This window comes from Hyperoodon ampullatus, assembly GCF_949752795.1.
Source record: "Hyperoodon ampullatus genome assembly, chromosome: 1".
Taxonomy (NCBI): Eukaryota; Metazoa; Chordata; class Mammalia; order Artiodactyla; family Ziphiidae; genus Hyperoodon; species Hyperoodon ampullatus.
Window position 1 is genome coordinate 92483198 of NC_136914.1, and position 16241 is coordinate 92499438.

Here is a 16241-nt window from a genome sequence, read left to right on the forward strand (position 1 = left end):
AGATAAGCAGAAACCCAGTGAAAAGAGCTTTGAACTATATCAACATCTAGACATTTTTCCTAGAAATGCTACTAAATAATTGTCAGTGGCCTTGTATTTCAATTTCTTTATCTATAAAATGAGGTTAATTGTTAATTCCCACTTTCAAAATCATAATTATTAAAAATATAAGGAACCATTTGCACCGTGGTACTAAAAGTTTTATTTCATGGTTAATGGCCATATGCTTGAGTCTCTTGAGAATAAGTGTTTATTGTTATATGTCAATTTTGTTGTAACAGGGCAAATTCAAGTATTAACTGGCTTTTAAAAAGTAATTATTTTTTAATGCATCAAAATTAGGTCTGGAGCTCCTTAGTGTCAAATTCGAAGGCAGTCTTTACATGAAAGTAAACTTTTTTTTAAATCTTAAAATTTGTTTTTTATACAACAAAGGACATATATCCAATAAGACTGATGAAACAGAAAACTAGGAAGAAGCATGTGTGTTAACTCAGTACTGAGTTAACGTCATCATACCGCACATCTGAGTTCCTTGGGCACCAGGGAGAAGAGGAAACTGTGTGTGTTACATAGCCCTTGGCAATTCCTAGAGTACCTTGAAGTTCAGTGTAGTTTTAGGATAAATAATATTGATTAAGTATGATGCATATTTTAAAAATGTAAAAACTCAAATTATACCTCACCGTCAAATTGCAAATTTGGCATCATTAACAAATTGTGGAGGCAATTCCATTCTACTTCCAGTGTTGAGTGTACACATTTTATGTAGGGCATTAGGAATAGCAGAATAGGACAGGCAGTTTTTACCATCTTTTTTCGTCTCTGGTGGAGACAGTAATTTCAGGAAACTATCAGACATAGATTAAAAATACTAGTATGCTCCATCTGTACTTCAGAAAAGTAATACCAGTTGTGTACTTACTTTTGTTGTTTGTAGTGCTAATCCTCCATCGGGAATTGAAGATGAAACTCCTGAAAATGGCGTACCTAAACCGGTAACATAAAGCTTTGAGATCTGGTTACTTATCTGTTTAAAATCTTTATCAATAGCTTCCCGTTCACTTAGGAAGAAAACCAAAATTTAACATGACTGCCAGTATTTTGTATGATCGGGCCCCTTTTATATCTCCTGTGTCATCTGGTGCCGTCAAAAAAGTGTAACCATGAGAAGAAATAGTGGGAGGAGAGTTCAGATGAAATGGGGCATGTGCAAAGGCTTGATGTTTATTGCTACCAAGGAACCTAGTGGTCATAGGTCAATTAGATAGATCATAGTGAGCCTGGTTTTCAAGGCAGACATTGAGTCTTTCAACCCAAGTTTGTCAAGTTTTTTAGCAAAAAATTATTTTTTATATAAGTGACAGTCTGACCTCATGCCTGTTAAAAGTGATGTTTTAGGGGATGAACAAATCATTGGTCCCATGAGTATTTTAACGTTTTAATCTTGTAAAAAGAAGGAAATTCTTATTCTGCAAGCTTGAACTTGTATACAAAAAAGTATTTAGCCTTGGTGATCTACTTTTTAAATTTACTGTTATGTGACTAAGCACAGAACAGCCTTTTAGAGCCAAAATAAAGCCTTCATAAACGTCCCTACTTTTACTCATAGAAACAAAGTATTCCCTCAATCATTTGCATGCAGGGCCTTTTCTATGTGTACATGAATGTCAAGAATAAGTGAGCTGCTTTTTAACTATTTGGTGCTTTTAATGGTGACACTGTGACCCTTAAAATTAGTTGTTTTCCTCTTACCTTCATGTTCTTTTTGCTAAGAATTCCTCAAATATTTTAAAAATATCTTCTAGGTATTTTAGTACATTGCCTTAGATCCTTTGTGCAAGAGGAGCAGTTATAAATAGTAGGAAAAAATACATGTGGTGTTATTTACAAAAAGACAATGTTGAAAAAAGGTTTTACTTCACATTCTTATCCCTTTTTATCATTGCAAAACATCAAAGTTGTAAATGAGTTGAAGTAGGTAGTAGCACTATAACTTTTTCTCTAGAATTAGCTCAAAAAATGAAAAATGGTTACCTTTTCAGTTATTCATATCGGACATTGAAATGGATTATTCAGTGTATTTTGTGGTTGTTTATGTTGATATAGAAAGTGACAGAGACTGAAGACGATAGTGATAGCGACAGTGATGATGATGAGGATGATGTTCATGTCACTATAGGAGACATTAAAACGGGAGCACCACAGTATGGGTAAGTTATTTTTAAATAACAACTGTGTGCTTAAATCAAAGGTAGTGTGTCTGTATCAATCAGTGGTTGATTCCAATGTTTTTACATTTTTTCATCTTACCATGATATGAAAGAACTCGTTAAAATTTCACATGATGTGTTGCTAAGACAGTAGGTAAAAGCTGTTGACACAAAAAAATATTTGTAACTATCTTCGGTGATGGATGTTAACTAAACTTATTGTCATCATTTTGGCAGTTTATATGTATATCAAATCATTATGTTGTTTACCTAAAATTAATACAGTGTTATATGTCAAGTATCAATATATCTCATGACTAAAAGGAATTTCACCATGAAAATATTTTTTTCTTAAACATAAAGTTAATTAGGTAAAGTTACATGGAAGCAGCAGTTTTTGATTCCTGAAATTGAAATGTTTTTACAAATGAATTGAGTGATACAGATTTTTTTTTTTTTTTAATTATTTGTTTATTTGGCTGCATTAGGTCTTAGTTGCGGCACGCAGGATCTTTGTTGAGGTGCATGGGCTCTTCGTTGCAGCAGGCGGGCTTGTCTAGTTGTGGAGCGAGGGCTTCTGTAGTTGCTGCGTGTGGGCTCAGTAGCAGTGCGCTGGCTCAGTTGCCCTGTGGCATGTGGGATCTTAGTTCCCCTACCAGGGATCCAACCTGCATCCCTTGCACTGGAAGGCGGATTCTTAACCACTGGACCACCAGGGAAGTCCCCAGATTCTTTAATTAGAATTAGAAAACCTTAAATTGCTGTTTACGTCTATATTGTTCTTACATTTTATTACTTATCCAGACTTCAGTTTAGGTTTTTAATTTTTTTGTCCGATAAAAACAATATCAAAAGTATTTCTTTTTGCTTTTCATAATGTATTTTTCAAGTGGTTAATTATCCTGTATGCTATTTATGCCAATAGGTTGTCTCAAAGTTTATAGTCTGTAAAGTTGGATCAAGTGAATGGACTGTCATTGACTCATTGAGCACATAAAGAATCTTACAGAAAGATTGGAAGGGAATAAAGTACAGATTCTGATTTTGTTATGGTGGTAGAATATGAGTTGACGTTTTCTCTATCCTTTTCAGATTGGATGTATGATGTGGTACTAGTGCGTTGGGAATATAAACTTTTCATTAATTGCACTATAGTTCATTAAGCAGCCTTATCTGAAATGAACCAATATATACATAAATCCTTTTGAATATTTTATTCTTCAGTAGAGAAATTTTTTCAAAAGTTATTTGAAAGAAGCTTAAAGGTAATTCAGTTGTCATAATCAGTTTTGCATTATAATAATGACTGCTGATGTAATTTTAAGACCCTAGCAACTTTTTTAGGGAGGAGGTTTGAGAAGAGACTAAATTATTCAAGTTAGGATAACTCTTGATGTTCTCCTCATCCCCACTTAAAGTAAATAATTAGTGTTGAGCTATGATATTAGTAAGCCTTTATGCTAATAGGCCTTTATCCATCTGCATTATGCAGAAGGAACACTTTAACATAATATTATAATAATCAATTGCATATTTAGTAAATACTTATATTTAATATAAAATTATTTGTATTTTCAAGTACAGAACAATTAAAGCATATGGTGATTACTTTTTATTAATATGACCAATTTTGGGGTGGGACTTGCATGCAAATATTAAATACATATAGACTCCCATAGTACTTTATCTGAACTTTATTTCTTATAACAGTTTCCAGTTTCATGGTTTGAATTATGCTTGCACGTGTTTATGACCTTTAGATTCTAAATTCTTTGAGTGGTTTATGAATTTTCCTATTCCTTACATTGCCTTAAATATAGTAAGTATTTAGTAAGTGTTCATTCACTAAATTGCATGTTAAAAAAGCAGTTGTCTTTGAACTTTTTTTCTCAACATTTGATTACGAAAATTTTCAAACACTCGAAGTTTAAGGAATTGATGTGAACACCCATTTATTTACTCATCACCTGGATTATACAATTTACATTTTGCTGTGTTTGCTTTATCACCTATCTGTCTATCTACCTACCTGCCTGTCTCCATGCCTCCACCGACTCATCAATCCATCTTTTTTATTTTGTTTTAAATTTTATTTATTTATTTAGTTGTGCTGGGTCTTAGTTGCGGCTTGCCAGCTTCTTAGTTGTGGCACATGGGCTCCTTAGTTGTGGGATGCAAAGACTTAGTTGCGGCTTGCATGTGGGATCTAGTTCCCTGACCAGGGATCGAACCAGGGCCCCCTGCATTGGGAGTGCAGAGTCTTAACCACTGTGCCACCAGAGAAGTCCCCTTATTTTGTATTTTTTATGCATTTCAAAGTAAGTTACAGATCTTTCTGAAGCGTATAAAGCTTGTTTGACCTTAATATCTCAAGATATATCCATTGAAAACTGAGAGAAAGCCAGGGAGAAAATAATATTTGATGAATATTTACTTTGTGCACAGCATTTCAGAGGCAAATTTAAAGAGCAAATTGTTTTCAAGGAACAATACTAAATTGGTTTATTATAAGCTGTTAGAAGGTAAAGACTAGAATTTTTTTTAGGTGACATACTTTTGTTACAGAGTTTATTGTATCTGTAAGTAAGGTATGAGGAAAATAAAATCTTAGGGTAGGAATAATTTACCTTGTATAGAGGAGTGGTTTCTTAGCTGTATCTTTGAAATTCAGCAGCTCATTCATTAACACTTTTCAAAGGCAGTTTGTTTGGCACTCTAATAATTGATGATGGGAATATCAACTGTCCTTATTTATCAAAAGTAGTGAGGAAAGGGCTTCCCTGGTGGCACAGTGGTTGAGAGTCCGCCTGCCGATGCAGGGGACACGGGTTCGTGCCCCGGTCCGGGAAGATCCCACATGCCGCTGAGCCTGCGCGTCCGGAGCCTGTGCTCCGCAATGGGAGAGGCCACAGCACTGAGAGGCCCGCATACCGCAAAAAAAAAAAAAAAAAGTAGTGAGGAAGATAGACATGTGAGCAGATACTTTACTTGCAGTGTAAGTGCTTGAATAGAAACATGTACAGGGTGATTTGAAAGCTTTGAGAGGACAGTTGCTAAAAAGTCTACATGTGTGGAAGAGAAGATCCTAGAGGAGGTAATATATGAATTTGTTTAAATAATTCTTGAGACAGAAGGAAGAGGACTGATGACTTTGGCAGAGGAAACTACTTAGATGTAGTGGAAGCATGACTTAGACGAACCACAAGACTGGAGGATAAGGTAGATGAGAGAGGATGCTTGAAACCACAGAAGAGGGGAGTTAGGATGTTTTTGCTGTGTCATCATGGAACCCTTAAAGGTTTTTAGGCAGGTCACATTGTTTGAAAATATAACTCTAGCAGTAGTAGTTGAGATGGACTAGATAGAACTTAGTTAATAGATTTGAAGTAATCATCCAGATGGGATGATAGTCCAAACTAAACCAGCAGCAGTAATATAGGGGTAGATGGAAGAATTCGATGTATTTGAGTGAATAATAAATGGAAATAACATGGGTAATGGGTTGGTTGTAGATAGAAAGGGAGACAAAGGATTCAGTGACTTGGAGCTTTCTAGAGTAGTTCAGTGTGTATATAACAGTGTATTACCATATATGGGTAATGTGGGAGGAGCAGGTTAAGATAAAATTTTTTGATACATTTATTTTTAAGTTTTTGTAGACATCCAAGTATGTAGGATCTAGCCCCTAGAGAAGCCTGAGACCTCATGGTGGGTGCTATTGAACGGTATCAGATTTACTTAAGTGCAGTTTTCCAGACAGCTAAGGTTCTGTACACACAATGAATGTGAAGGCTTGGAGGCATTAAAAAAGAAAAGTAATGTTTTAAAGGGCAGAATGGGGAAGGAAGGAAAGTAGCTGGGTGGGAAGCAAAGAAGTTCATTTAATGAACTATGGTAAGCCTTTTATAAATACTGTTTTGGTTTATCCTTTAGCGGTTCTGTAAGAGGACCATTTGGAGACAGTCCTTGGTTTTTGTATTTTGACTTTCAAACAGCTAGGACTTTTGTGCATCATATATAGATACCTCAAAGTGCTTTGGCTGTGCTGAATTTAGCTTGTTGAAATGTAAGCATCATGGGGCAGGAACCATATTTGTCCAGCTCCTCATTCTCTCTCCTTGGCTTAGAACTATATGTGATGTATTGTTGGTGCTTAAGCACTTATTAGAGAATTAGTCAATGAGATGATTAAACCTTTCAAGTTGGTAATAATAGTACAACTTGACAGTAACAATATATTTTAGGCTCCTTCATACTTCTTGCATTTATAGTAGTGGATCTTTATACAATTATTTGAATACTTTATTGAATATCCTTATTTTTTTAAGCAGAATAACCTAGGTCTCATAAATTTAATACATTGGAGACAAAAGATGGAAATTGTTAGGCAGACCAGAAGCAGTGAGTTTTCACAAGTCCATTTGGATGACTGGGAGGCAAGGAAGTGAAAACAAGGCATATAAACTATTCTTCCCTTCCCAGCCAAATTTCTCGAAAGTTTGTTAGGGTGGGATATTGAGTTAATCGCAGGTAGGTTTTTGAGATGGAAAATTAGTCAGGCTTTTTAAAAATATTTTTTTTATCTTTTATTAAGCAAGTGACAGGCTTTTTAAATTAGTTTAAAACATTTTCTAAAATGTTTGAGTTAGTGTCAGTCTATCTAGTTAATATGTGGGTATATAATTTATGTGTACATGTTGAATATATTGCTTTTGTTTACTTTAAGCATCAGGATAATTTTTTTTATTTTGCTTTTAGGAGTTATGGTACAGCACCTGTAAATCTTAACATCAAGACAGGAGGAAGAGTTTATGGAACTACAGGTAAAATTTGTATTTGCATTTGCATCAATAGAAAATAGGGCATATATCTGAATAGGTTATGAGTAGATTTTAATAGCTATTACAGCTCAATTAAAAAGAGAAGTTTTTGACCATGTATCATAGAATGGGCACTTTTCTATAAATGGCTAGATAATGAATAGTTTAGGCTGTGTGGGTCACATAAGGTTCCTGTCACGTGCGTGTGGTTTTTTGTTGTTGTTGCCGTTGTTTTTTGGTTCTACAGCCCTTTCTTACAGCTCACAGACTGTACAAAGACAATGATTTAAAACATGGAAGTTAACTTCTTGGTACAGGAATCCCTTATTATAAACAAGAAGTCTCTAATCTCTCTATTTTATCTTATAGCTACACCATAAACTTTGACCTCACTTTTTATTTGTGGTAACCATTACTACTCTGTTTGGAATCTTGGCCATATTTAGTGCTAATAGTATTAAAAAGGTGTCATTGTTTTCTGTTTGTCTGTGGTATCTCTCAGCTTATTAATATAGTTCCTTCATTTTGTAATTTTCTAAAGTAGGAACGAAAGTCAAAGGAGTAGATCTTGATGCACCTGGAAGCATTAATGGAGTGCCACTTTTGGAGGTAGATTTGGATTCTTTTGAAGATAAACCATGGCGTAAACCTGGTAAGATTATTGTGGATTCTATCAGTTTCAAAAGATTTTTAGTCTAAACAATTATTAGAAAAGTTTTTTTTCAGCATCAGTTTAGAATATTATTTTTTAAATGTAATTTTCAGTATCTTAAGCACATGAGCAATAATGAACCTGTATTATTAAATCTTACAGGTGGCCTAGCATTGTATAAAAGTAGACTTACATATTGTTTTATTATAATGCCAGTTCTTTTTTTTTTTTAACATCTTTATTGGAGTATAATTGCTTTGCAGTGGTGTGTTTCTGCTTTATAACAAAGTGAATCAGTTATACATACACATATGTCCTCTTATCTCTTCCCTCTTGCATCTCCCTCCCTCTGACCCTCCCTATCCCACCCCTCTAGGTGGTCACAAAGCACCAAGCTGATCTCCCTGTGCTATGCGGCTGCTTTCCACTAGCTAGCTATGTTATGTTTGGTAGTGTATATATGTCCATGCCACTCTCTCACTTTGTCCCAGCTTACCCTATAATGCCATTTCTAAAGGGAGTAATTTTGATCAAAAATTTGTATAGTCCTGTTGCTTTATGATAGTAATTGGGAGAATTGGTAAAATTAGAAGATGAGACTAATAGAACTCTAAATTTATTTTTACAGTTTATTATATTTTATGTGCTGCATAAAAATAGAATTGAAATATTTGTACACTAAAAGTGTTTTATCTTTAGGTGCTGATCTTTCTGATTATTTTAATTATGGGTTTAATGAAGATACCTGGAAAGCTTACTGTGAAAAACAAAAGAGGATACGAATGGGACTGGAAGTTATACCAGTTACCTCTACTACAAATAAAATTACGGTAATTAGTAAATATTCCAAAATACCCCAGCCTTTTCTACCATCCCAGTTTTGCTCCCTAAATACATCAGTTTTTCCCTGTAAAGGTGGTTAAATGCTATATGATAGTTTAAAAATTCCATTTTACTGTGTTTGTTTTTTTTCCCTTCCTTCCCTTTCAGAGTTTTATATTAATGATTATCTGATGTTTTTAGTTTCAATTCACAGACTAGCCACAGCTGGTTTGTCTTTATGTGGCCTATCAATTAAAAATTATGTGGTATCTTAATGGGGAATATGTTATTTAACTTAGGCCGAAGACTGTACTATGGAAGTTACACCAGGTGCAGAGATCCAAGATGGCAGATTCAATCTTTTTAAGGTGAATTTTAGTAAATTATCCTTGGTTGCTCTCATTTTTTGTTCTTGAGTCTGCTCCCATACCACTACTCAAGGGACAAGATTAAAGTGGAAATAGCTACCTTTTTTCCAAACCTTCAGCTTCCTGGTGACTTACAAATTTGCTGATTGTTGTTTTATCTCCACTTTTGCAAGCATGTGAATTATAGCCTATTATACTAACAAATGCAAAGTAAACCTATTCTTGCTATATGTTGTGATTTTATTTTGAGTCAAGTGTGTGTTTGCTTGTAGGATATAAAAGTTCATGCCAACAGGCTAAGCACTCATTGTAGACCCCGCTATAATCTTTATCAGAATTGGAGACTTATTTGTCCTAATTTTCTGTTAAAAAATGGTAAGGTAGATAACATACTGCTTATTATCTGTATGAGACTGCAATCATTGGTATAATGTCTTCTGCAGTTTAAGATGGCTCAAGAATCTTAGGTGTTCTTTGACAGTCACCAAGAAAGACTCAACAAAATTAGGATAAAGTCATAGATTTTTTAAGTTAATATTAAAAGGAGCAGGTGTAATGAGGGACTTGCAGGTTGATACCACTTGGGTATCAAGTCTGACTTCTGGCTTCTCCATTCCATAGGATCAGTCCCAAGAATAATAATATATTTTCATACTTGTGTGATACACAGCAACCTACAAACTTCTTTCAAAATCTGATTGTAAACTCTTCTTCCTTTACCTGAATTCTTAATTCTTGATTCTTGTATTGAGTGACACTGGGATGAAGACCGGGAGTGACTTTTAGATTGGGTTATATACCCAGGGAACTTTTGTGGGCAGGAACTTCTCTGTGTCCCATTTGGGGCTACAGCCCTGTCCACCAAAATACTGCCTTATGCAATGCATGTGCTATATCCGCAGATGTAGCCGCTCTGCTGGACACAGTTCTGTATAGAGAATTTAATTTTAATTTACATCCTACTTTGGGTAAGTATTTGGTTCTTGTTCTGCTGTAAATATTTTGAAAGTGTGTGATGATGTCTATCTTATTTTAAATGGTCATCAAGTTCTTTTTGGTGATACCTACTTATTGAGACATTGAATATATTGTTTTTCATGATTGCAATGAATAGTTAGAAAAGTTATCTTCATGAGGAAATAGTTTGTTTGCAATGGTGCTTTTAATTTTCTTCTAACAGAAATGAGAACTGCCTTTTTAAACTGCCAGCTTCTCTATACTTTGTCTTTTTGCAGTAAACTTCTAAAACTAAAGGATAAAAAGAAACTCTTAGGGTCTGGTCTCTTATTGGAGGTAGCCATTGTGAATAAGTTATATACATACAGTCTACTGAAAAATTATTTTGAAGTTTCTTTTGATCATGTGAGAGGAGGTCATTGTTCCATTCTGATTTATTTAATTCTGAATGAATAAGGACTTGAATTTGACAGGTATAGTCAAATTATTTAAGAAATCAGCTTTATTGGATCAGAGAGTTATTTCTGGAGAAGAACATCCATGGCTTTGTAGAGTGTGGTTTAATTTTAGAAAGCCTAGAAACCAGAAAGATGAATTGGAGGAGTTACTCCCTGTTAGTGATCAGGAGAGTGACTTATAGTAACAGTATTCTGGCAGCAGTGTATGGTGTGGTTGGATGAAGTCCAAGCTCTTGTCCACTTATCTACCATTTGAACTATAATTATTAGGATTGATGAGAAAGAGATAGAAGGAAAAAAGCTTGCCCAGCTTTCTTGATGTATCTGAGTACCTTCAGTGTGCCCAGCACTGTGCTAGATGCTACAGTAAAAGAGGATCTTTGTATTCAAGGAGCTCATGATCTGAATGATGTGTACATGTGAACTAGTAACCATGATGTATTGTGACAAGTGTTATGTTGGTGTATTGACAAAATGCAGTAGGGAGTGTAGAGGAGAGATTGGGTTATCCTGCATTGCAGAGTCTAGAAGGATTCAAATGGGATGTGATAAGTGAAAAATGAGTGAGTTTTCGTTAGTAGGAGACAGGGGAGTATAGAACATTGTAGGCAGAGAGAGCAATGTGAACAAAACCAAATAGCATTAAAGGAGAGTTGGGGTAGATGAGAGATAGAGGAGAGAAACCTGGAAATGGTAGAAATGATGAGAAAGATCTTAATCTAAAACTAGCTTGCAGACATATGTATGGGCAGTAGGAAGCCATTTGTAAGTTTTTGGGTAGGAGATAGTATGAGCAAATCTGGTTTTTAGAAAAAGAACTGGTACCAGGGTAAGCTATAGAATGTAAGAGGGAAAAAGGGAGACAGAGACTAGATAGGGAGCTGTTGGAGTACTATAGGTACGAAATGAAGAAAGACCCAGACTGATACTGGTGGATGGACAAAGGAACAAATTTAAGAATCAAAATTTAAGCTATTTTCATATCTACTACAAAGATATTTTTTCATCCTTAGTCAAGTGAGAGACAGGCAACTCATCAGCATCTTTAAAATAATTTTTTTTACTTTTTATTAAGTAAATTTTCAAACATTCTAACAGGTAGATAGAATAGTACAAGTGAACTGCCATGTGTTTATTATGGCAGTGTCTCAAGTGATTTATCAACATTTTAACATTCTTAAAGTCTTTTTATATTCTTCAATATAAAATATTTTTAATATATTTTTTAGCAAAATGAAAGATGAAATTTAATAAGTATAAAAATAAAATCACTCAACTGGGTACAAAAGCAGTTGTATAATTACATAATTTGGGGTGAGGGCAAGAGAGGAGTGACTAGTGAGAATGGGTGCACACCTGCACAGATGTTTTTTTTTCCTCTGTGGAAGCATGTATGAGTTTTGTCTCCATTGTTGTGAATTTCATAAGCATGTGTCTTGGTCTGTTATCAGTCATTGTACCAAGCTTTCATTTGTACCTTTTTAATCTGGAAGTACATATCCTTCATTTCTAGGATATTTTCTTATGTTGTTGTTATTATTTTTTTTTTTTACTTTTCCTCTGCTTTCATCTGCCTTTTGGACCTCTTATTCAAAAATTGGACCTCCTTATGCTGCTTCCTTTAATTTTCTTAGTTTTTCTCTTTTCCTTTCTCTTTATCTGGGAGATTTCTTCAGCCTTAGAATGCTTCTGTTCACTTTTTCATTCCTGCTATTGTATTTTTGAATATCCAAGAAGATTTTCCTTCAGTATTTAACTTTAGCCTATTCGTATTCAGTAATGCAGTATTTTTTCCTCCCTCTATCTTTCAAAAGATCTTAATGTTAATGATAGATTGTTTCTGTTAGGTTTTCTTTTTGTGCAAGGTCTGTTTTCTACAAGTTCATCTTTAAGTTTATTGTTTTTGGCTTCTGACTGACTTTTCTCAAGTATTTGTTGATCCTTGCCCATTATTAACTCACGAGAGAACGGGCCACTGAAAAGGTGATTGGAAGCTCTGTGCATTTGGGTAGAACTTGTTGATTGTAGGCTTTACTGTAGGGGTAAAGTTTTTCTCACAGTCTCCTATGTCAGTATCTTTATCTTTGTTTTACTTTTTGTTTTTTCTTTTTGTGATAATCTGAGTTTTCAGAGAAGAAATTCTAGTATCCTGCCTAGAGGGTTTATATTTATATTTGGCTGCTTGAAATGTTCTGGGAGCTAGAGTTATCAGTTCCTGAATCTTTGCGGGTCTTGCTGTGAAAATCAATGTCTTTGCTTTCTCATTGCTGACTTAGGATTCCGATTCTTTGGTCTGCTCAGTTACGATTTTTTCATCTGCTTTCAAAGTCCTAACTTTTGTTGCCTTCCCAGTCTTTTTGTTCTTGTGGGTTGAAACAAAATTGTAATAAATAATTTATGTGATTTTCTATTTTTTCTTTTTTCATCTTAACATGTAAATGTTTTCCTAGGTTATTAAAGTTTTTTGATAAATAACACTTTATAAATAGTTGCATAATCCATTATTTGGGTGTTTCAGAATAATTTCTTTTTAGATATTATTTTGTAGTATTAAACTTTTATAAATAATGCTGTGAAGGGCAGTTCAAGGAAATTTTACAAAATAATAAAGTTTCAGCATAATTTGAGTAAAAATCTGATAATTTGTTTTTATAAAATCAGTCATAATGTCTTACAGTCATTTCTTAAAATATTAGATCATGTGGAAAAAATAATCTCATTATGTTGTGATTAAACAAGTTTTGAGTCTATGTAATGCTGAGTGCAACATCTGAAGACAGAGTGATAATGATAATGCAGGGTGATTAGGAGGGTTGCTAAAATGGTAAAGATTTTCAGAATTGTTTAGTATAATGAGTATATTATGAAGAAATTAACAAGAAAAGAAATCTAAGTTAGGAAACACAAGCAATTTTTACATGTTTGAAAATGTACCATGTCTTCTGATACCTTTTCTCACTTCTTCCCCTATTGTAAATACTCTTTAATTTATAATCTCTTGCCCCTCTTTCTACTTCTTTCCAACCCTTCTCCCTTCCTCCTTCCCAATTTTTATTATTTATTTGTTTACTTATGTGTTTGTTTATTTTTAAGATTTAACATATTATTTTATCTTTATTACTTTCTTTAAATTGCCTTTCCAGAGATATTCATCTTTATGTAGTTTTTGACAGAATAACATTAATACCCCACGTTTATGAAGTGGTTTCCCATTATCTCACCTGATCATCACAAGAGCTTGATGAAATAGACTGAGTAGTTGTTACTGGTATTTGATAATAGGGATAGAAGGATTAAAGACTTTCTCAAAGCCTCAAGAGCAGAGACTAGTGTCTAGGCCTTCTGGTGCCCAGTAGAGCTCCCTTTCTGTGAGACCAGATTTGCTGATCTGCTCCAGTACTAGGGTTCCAGTTGCTCTCCAGATCCCAACTTTTTTTTTTTTTTTTTTTTTTGCGGTACGCGGGCCTCCCACTGTTGTGGCCTCTCCCATTGCGGAGCACAGGCTCCGGCGTGCAGGCCCAGCGGCCATGGCTCACGGGCCCAGCCACTTCGCGGCAGTGGGATCTTCCTGGATAGGGAAGATCTCAACCACTGCGCCGCCAGGGAAGCCCCAGATCCCAACTTTTTTTTTTTTTTTTTTTTTTTTTTTTTTTTTTTTGCGGTACGCGGGCTTCTCACTGTTGTGGCCTCTCCCGTTGCGGAGCACAGGCTCCGGACGCGCAGGCTCAGCGGCCATGGCTCTCGGGCCTAGCCGCTCCGTGGCATGTGGGATCTTCCCGGACCGGGGCACGAACACGTGTCCCTGCATCGGCAGGCGGACTCTGAACCACTGCGCCACCAGGGAAGCCCCTATTGGAGAATTTTGAGCAGGGGAGAGACATGAGCTGATTTACATTTTTAATAAGATTGCTTTGGCTATGTACAGAGGATGGATTTTAGAGAGGTAAGATCAAAGCAGAGAGACAGTGTAATAGAACAAATGAGATGTGCTGGTGGGTTTGACCTGAGTTTTAGGAGTGGACAGAATGATAAGTGGTTGAATTTGGTATATATTGTCAAGGTAAAGTTGACATTGGCTGTTCACATGTATTGGATCATTGCTAGGTTTTTGTTTTTGTTTTTGTTTTTATTTTCTTGAGCAACTCGGTGCCATTTACTCATAGGAAGAAAACTTGGAGAGGATCAGATTGGGGGATAGCGGGAAATCAGTAGCTTTATTTTGGCCATGCAGGTTTGAGATGGTTAGAAGACATGTGAGAAGCTGGGTATAAATTATTGGAGCTCAGGGGAACAGTTGAGACCATAGTGTCAACTCTGAGTATTCCTGACATCCCCAGGAAGAATAGTGCATTTTTTCTTCTGTGTTCTCATAGTATCTTTTATCCCAACTGTTATTTCGTAACAGTTGTTGTATTGCTTTGGTGGTTTGTGTCTGTCTTTTCCCACAGTCTGGAATTTTGTTGTATTTCTCTCTGTGGTCTCAGTTTCCAGTACATAATAGATAGTCAATAAATGTTTGATGAATAAATCATGTTTATTTCCCGTCACCACATTCGGTCAGTTTTACCTGTCAGATGTCTAACAAATCTGTTTCTTTCTTTCTGTCCTCATTGTCTTAGTGCTGATCCTCATCATCCCTCATATAATTAGTATTAACATTAATATCTTATTTGAAAATGAGTTCCACATAATGTTTATTTGAGAGGCAGATGGTTTCTGGAATTGAATCAGTGGTTTGAATATATCAGAGTCAAGGTGTCTGAATTCTCTTGGCCTTTGCCTCATAGGGAAGGAGAGTGATGCTGAATTTAGACTGAACAGGAGCAGTAGAATTTAGATAGGGCCTAAGATATAGTGATGTTATTTAAGTATAGGGCAACTTGAACTTTATTTAAATTTAATAAATTAATGACGATTTTTAAGATAGGAAGGTGATTATAAAAGCAAAAGAGCATAAAGAAGATTTTCACCAGTCTAAAGGAATATGACTGGACCATACTTCAAAGGATCTGACAGGAGCACAAAGGATGGGCAAATATGGGAGAAATTATGAAGTAAGTAGATAACTGGCTTGAAAGTGAACGTAAAGAGTGAGAAGAGGGATTAAGGAGACAGGTGATTGACTTCAGGCTTCTGGGTATACTGAATTCTTCAAGGCCTTTCTTGAACTCTGAAACATGGAGTCTTAACTGAGTATCTTGGACTTATTTATAGTGATCTGAGGGAATTTATGAAAGTCCTTAAGAGTTATAGTTTATTGGACTTTTAAGTGACATTAATTTGAACTTTTTACTAGTTGGGAACATTTTGGTCCCATAATCCATCTTTGGTGCCTTTCACCTAATGCTGTTCTAAAATAAGTTTAATTTTATTATATACTGGGCAACGAAGCATTCTTCATATTTAATTTCAAATCAAATGTTATGAATTTATTTTAACATCTTTACTGTATTAGGTTTGAGTGTTCCATTGAATAAACAAGCTAATAACCCTTTTTTTTAAGGTACAGCAGGGAAGAACTGGAAATTCAGAGAAGGAAACAGCGCTTCCATCTACAAAAGCTGAGTTTACTTCTCCTCCTTCTTTGTTCAAGACTGGACTCCCACCAAGCAGGTTAGTGAGATACTGATGATTCAGTTTATTGAAGGCATCAGTATCTTCACCTTTAGTGCTATATGAAGTATAAAAACTGAATGATATACCAAAAAACTGGAACATTCTGCTTGGTTTTAGTACAAAATGAATTCTTTGTGAAAAACTCTTCTGGGTGCTATTTCATCTAAAAAAATCTAGGTAAGCAAGAAATGAACAATGGAATATAGTTACATGTATATATAAAGAAACAACAATCTCACATTCAGGACAGGTGGTGACAGCAAAGGTCGTGCTGTTTTCTGTGCTTATTATTCTTACATAAAGAATTATTGAACTTCCTAAGTCTAGATATACTG

General features: G+C 35.1%; 1 protein-coding gene across 39 annotated transcripts in view; it reads left to right on the forward strand.

Moving 5' to 3' along the window:
- The window catches only part of FIP1L1 (factor interacting with PAPOLA and CPSF1), a gene marked incomplete at its 5' end in the record, with an annotated part of 65905 nt that overhangs the window by 4001 nt on the left and 45663 nt on the right, over nucleotides 1–16241 (forward strand). For 14 of the 39 annotated variants that reach the window (XM_079702482.1, XM_079702477.1, XM_079702458.1 and 11 more), the window contains 6 exons: nucleotides 941–998; nucleotides 2110–2213; nucleotides 6972–7036; nucleotides 7578–7685; nucleotides 8385–8515; nucleotides 15794–15903. In XM_079702482.1, coding sequence (XP_079558608.1) covers nucleotides 941–998; nucleotides 2110–2213; nucleotides 6972–7036; nucleotides 7578–7685; nucleotides 8385–8515; nucleotides 15794–15903 — 576 coding nt within the window. Of the gene's footprint in view, nucleotides 1–940; nucleotides 999–2109; nucleotides 2214–6971; nucleotides 7037–7577; nucleotides 7686–8384; nucleotides 8516–8806; nucleotides 8876–15793; nucleotides 15904–16241 lie in introns of all 39 variants that reach the window. The other 25 variants (XM_079702466.1, XM_079702474.1, XM_079702473.1 and 22 more) reach the window with 7 other exon arrangements.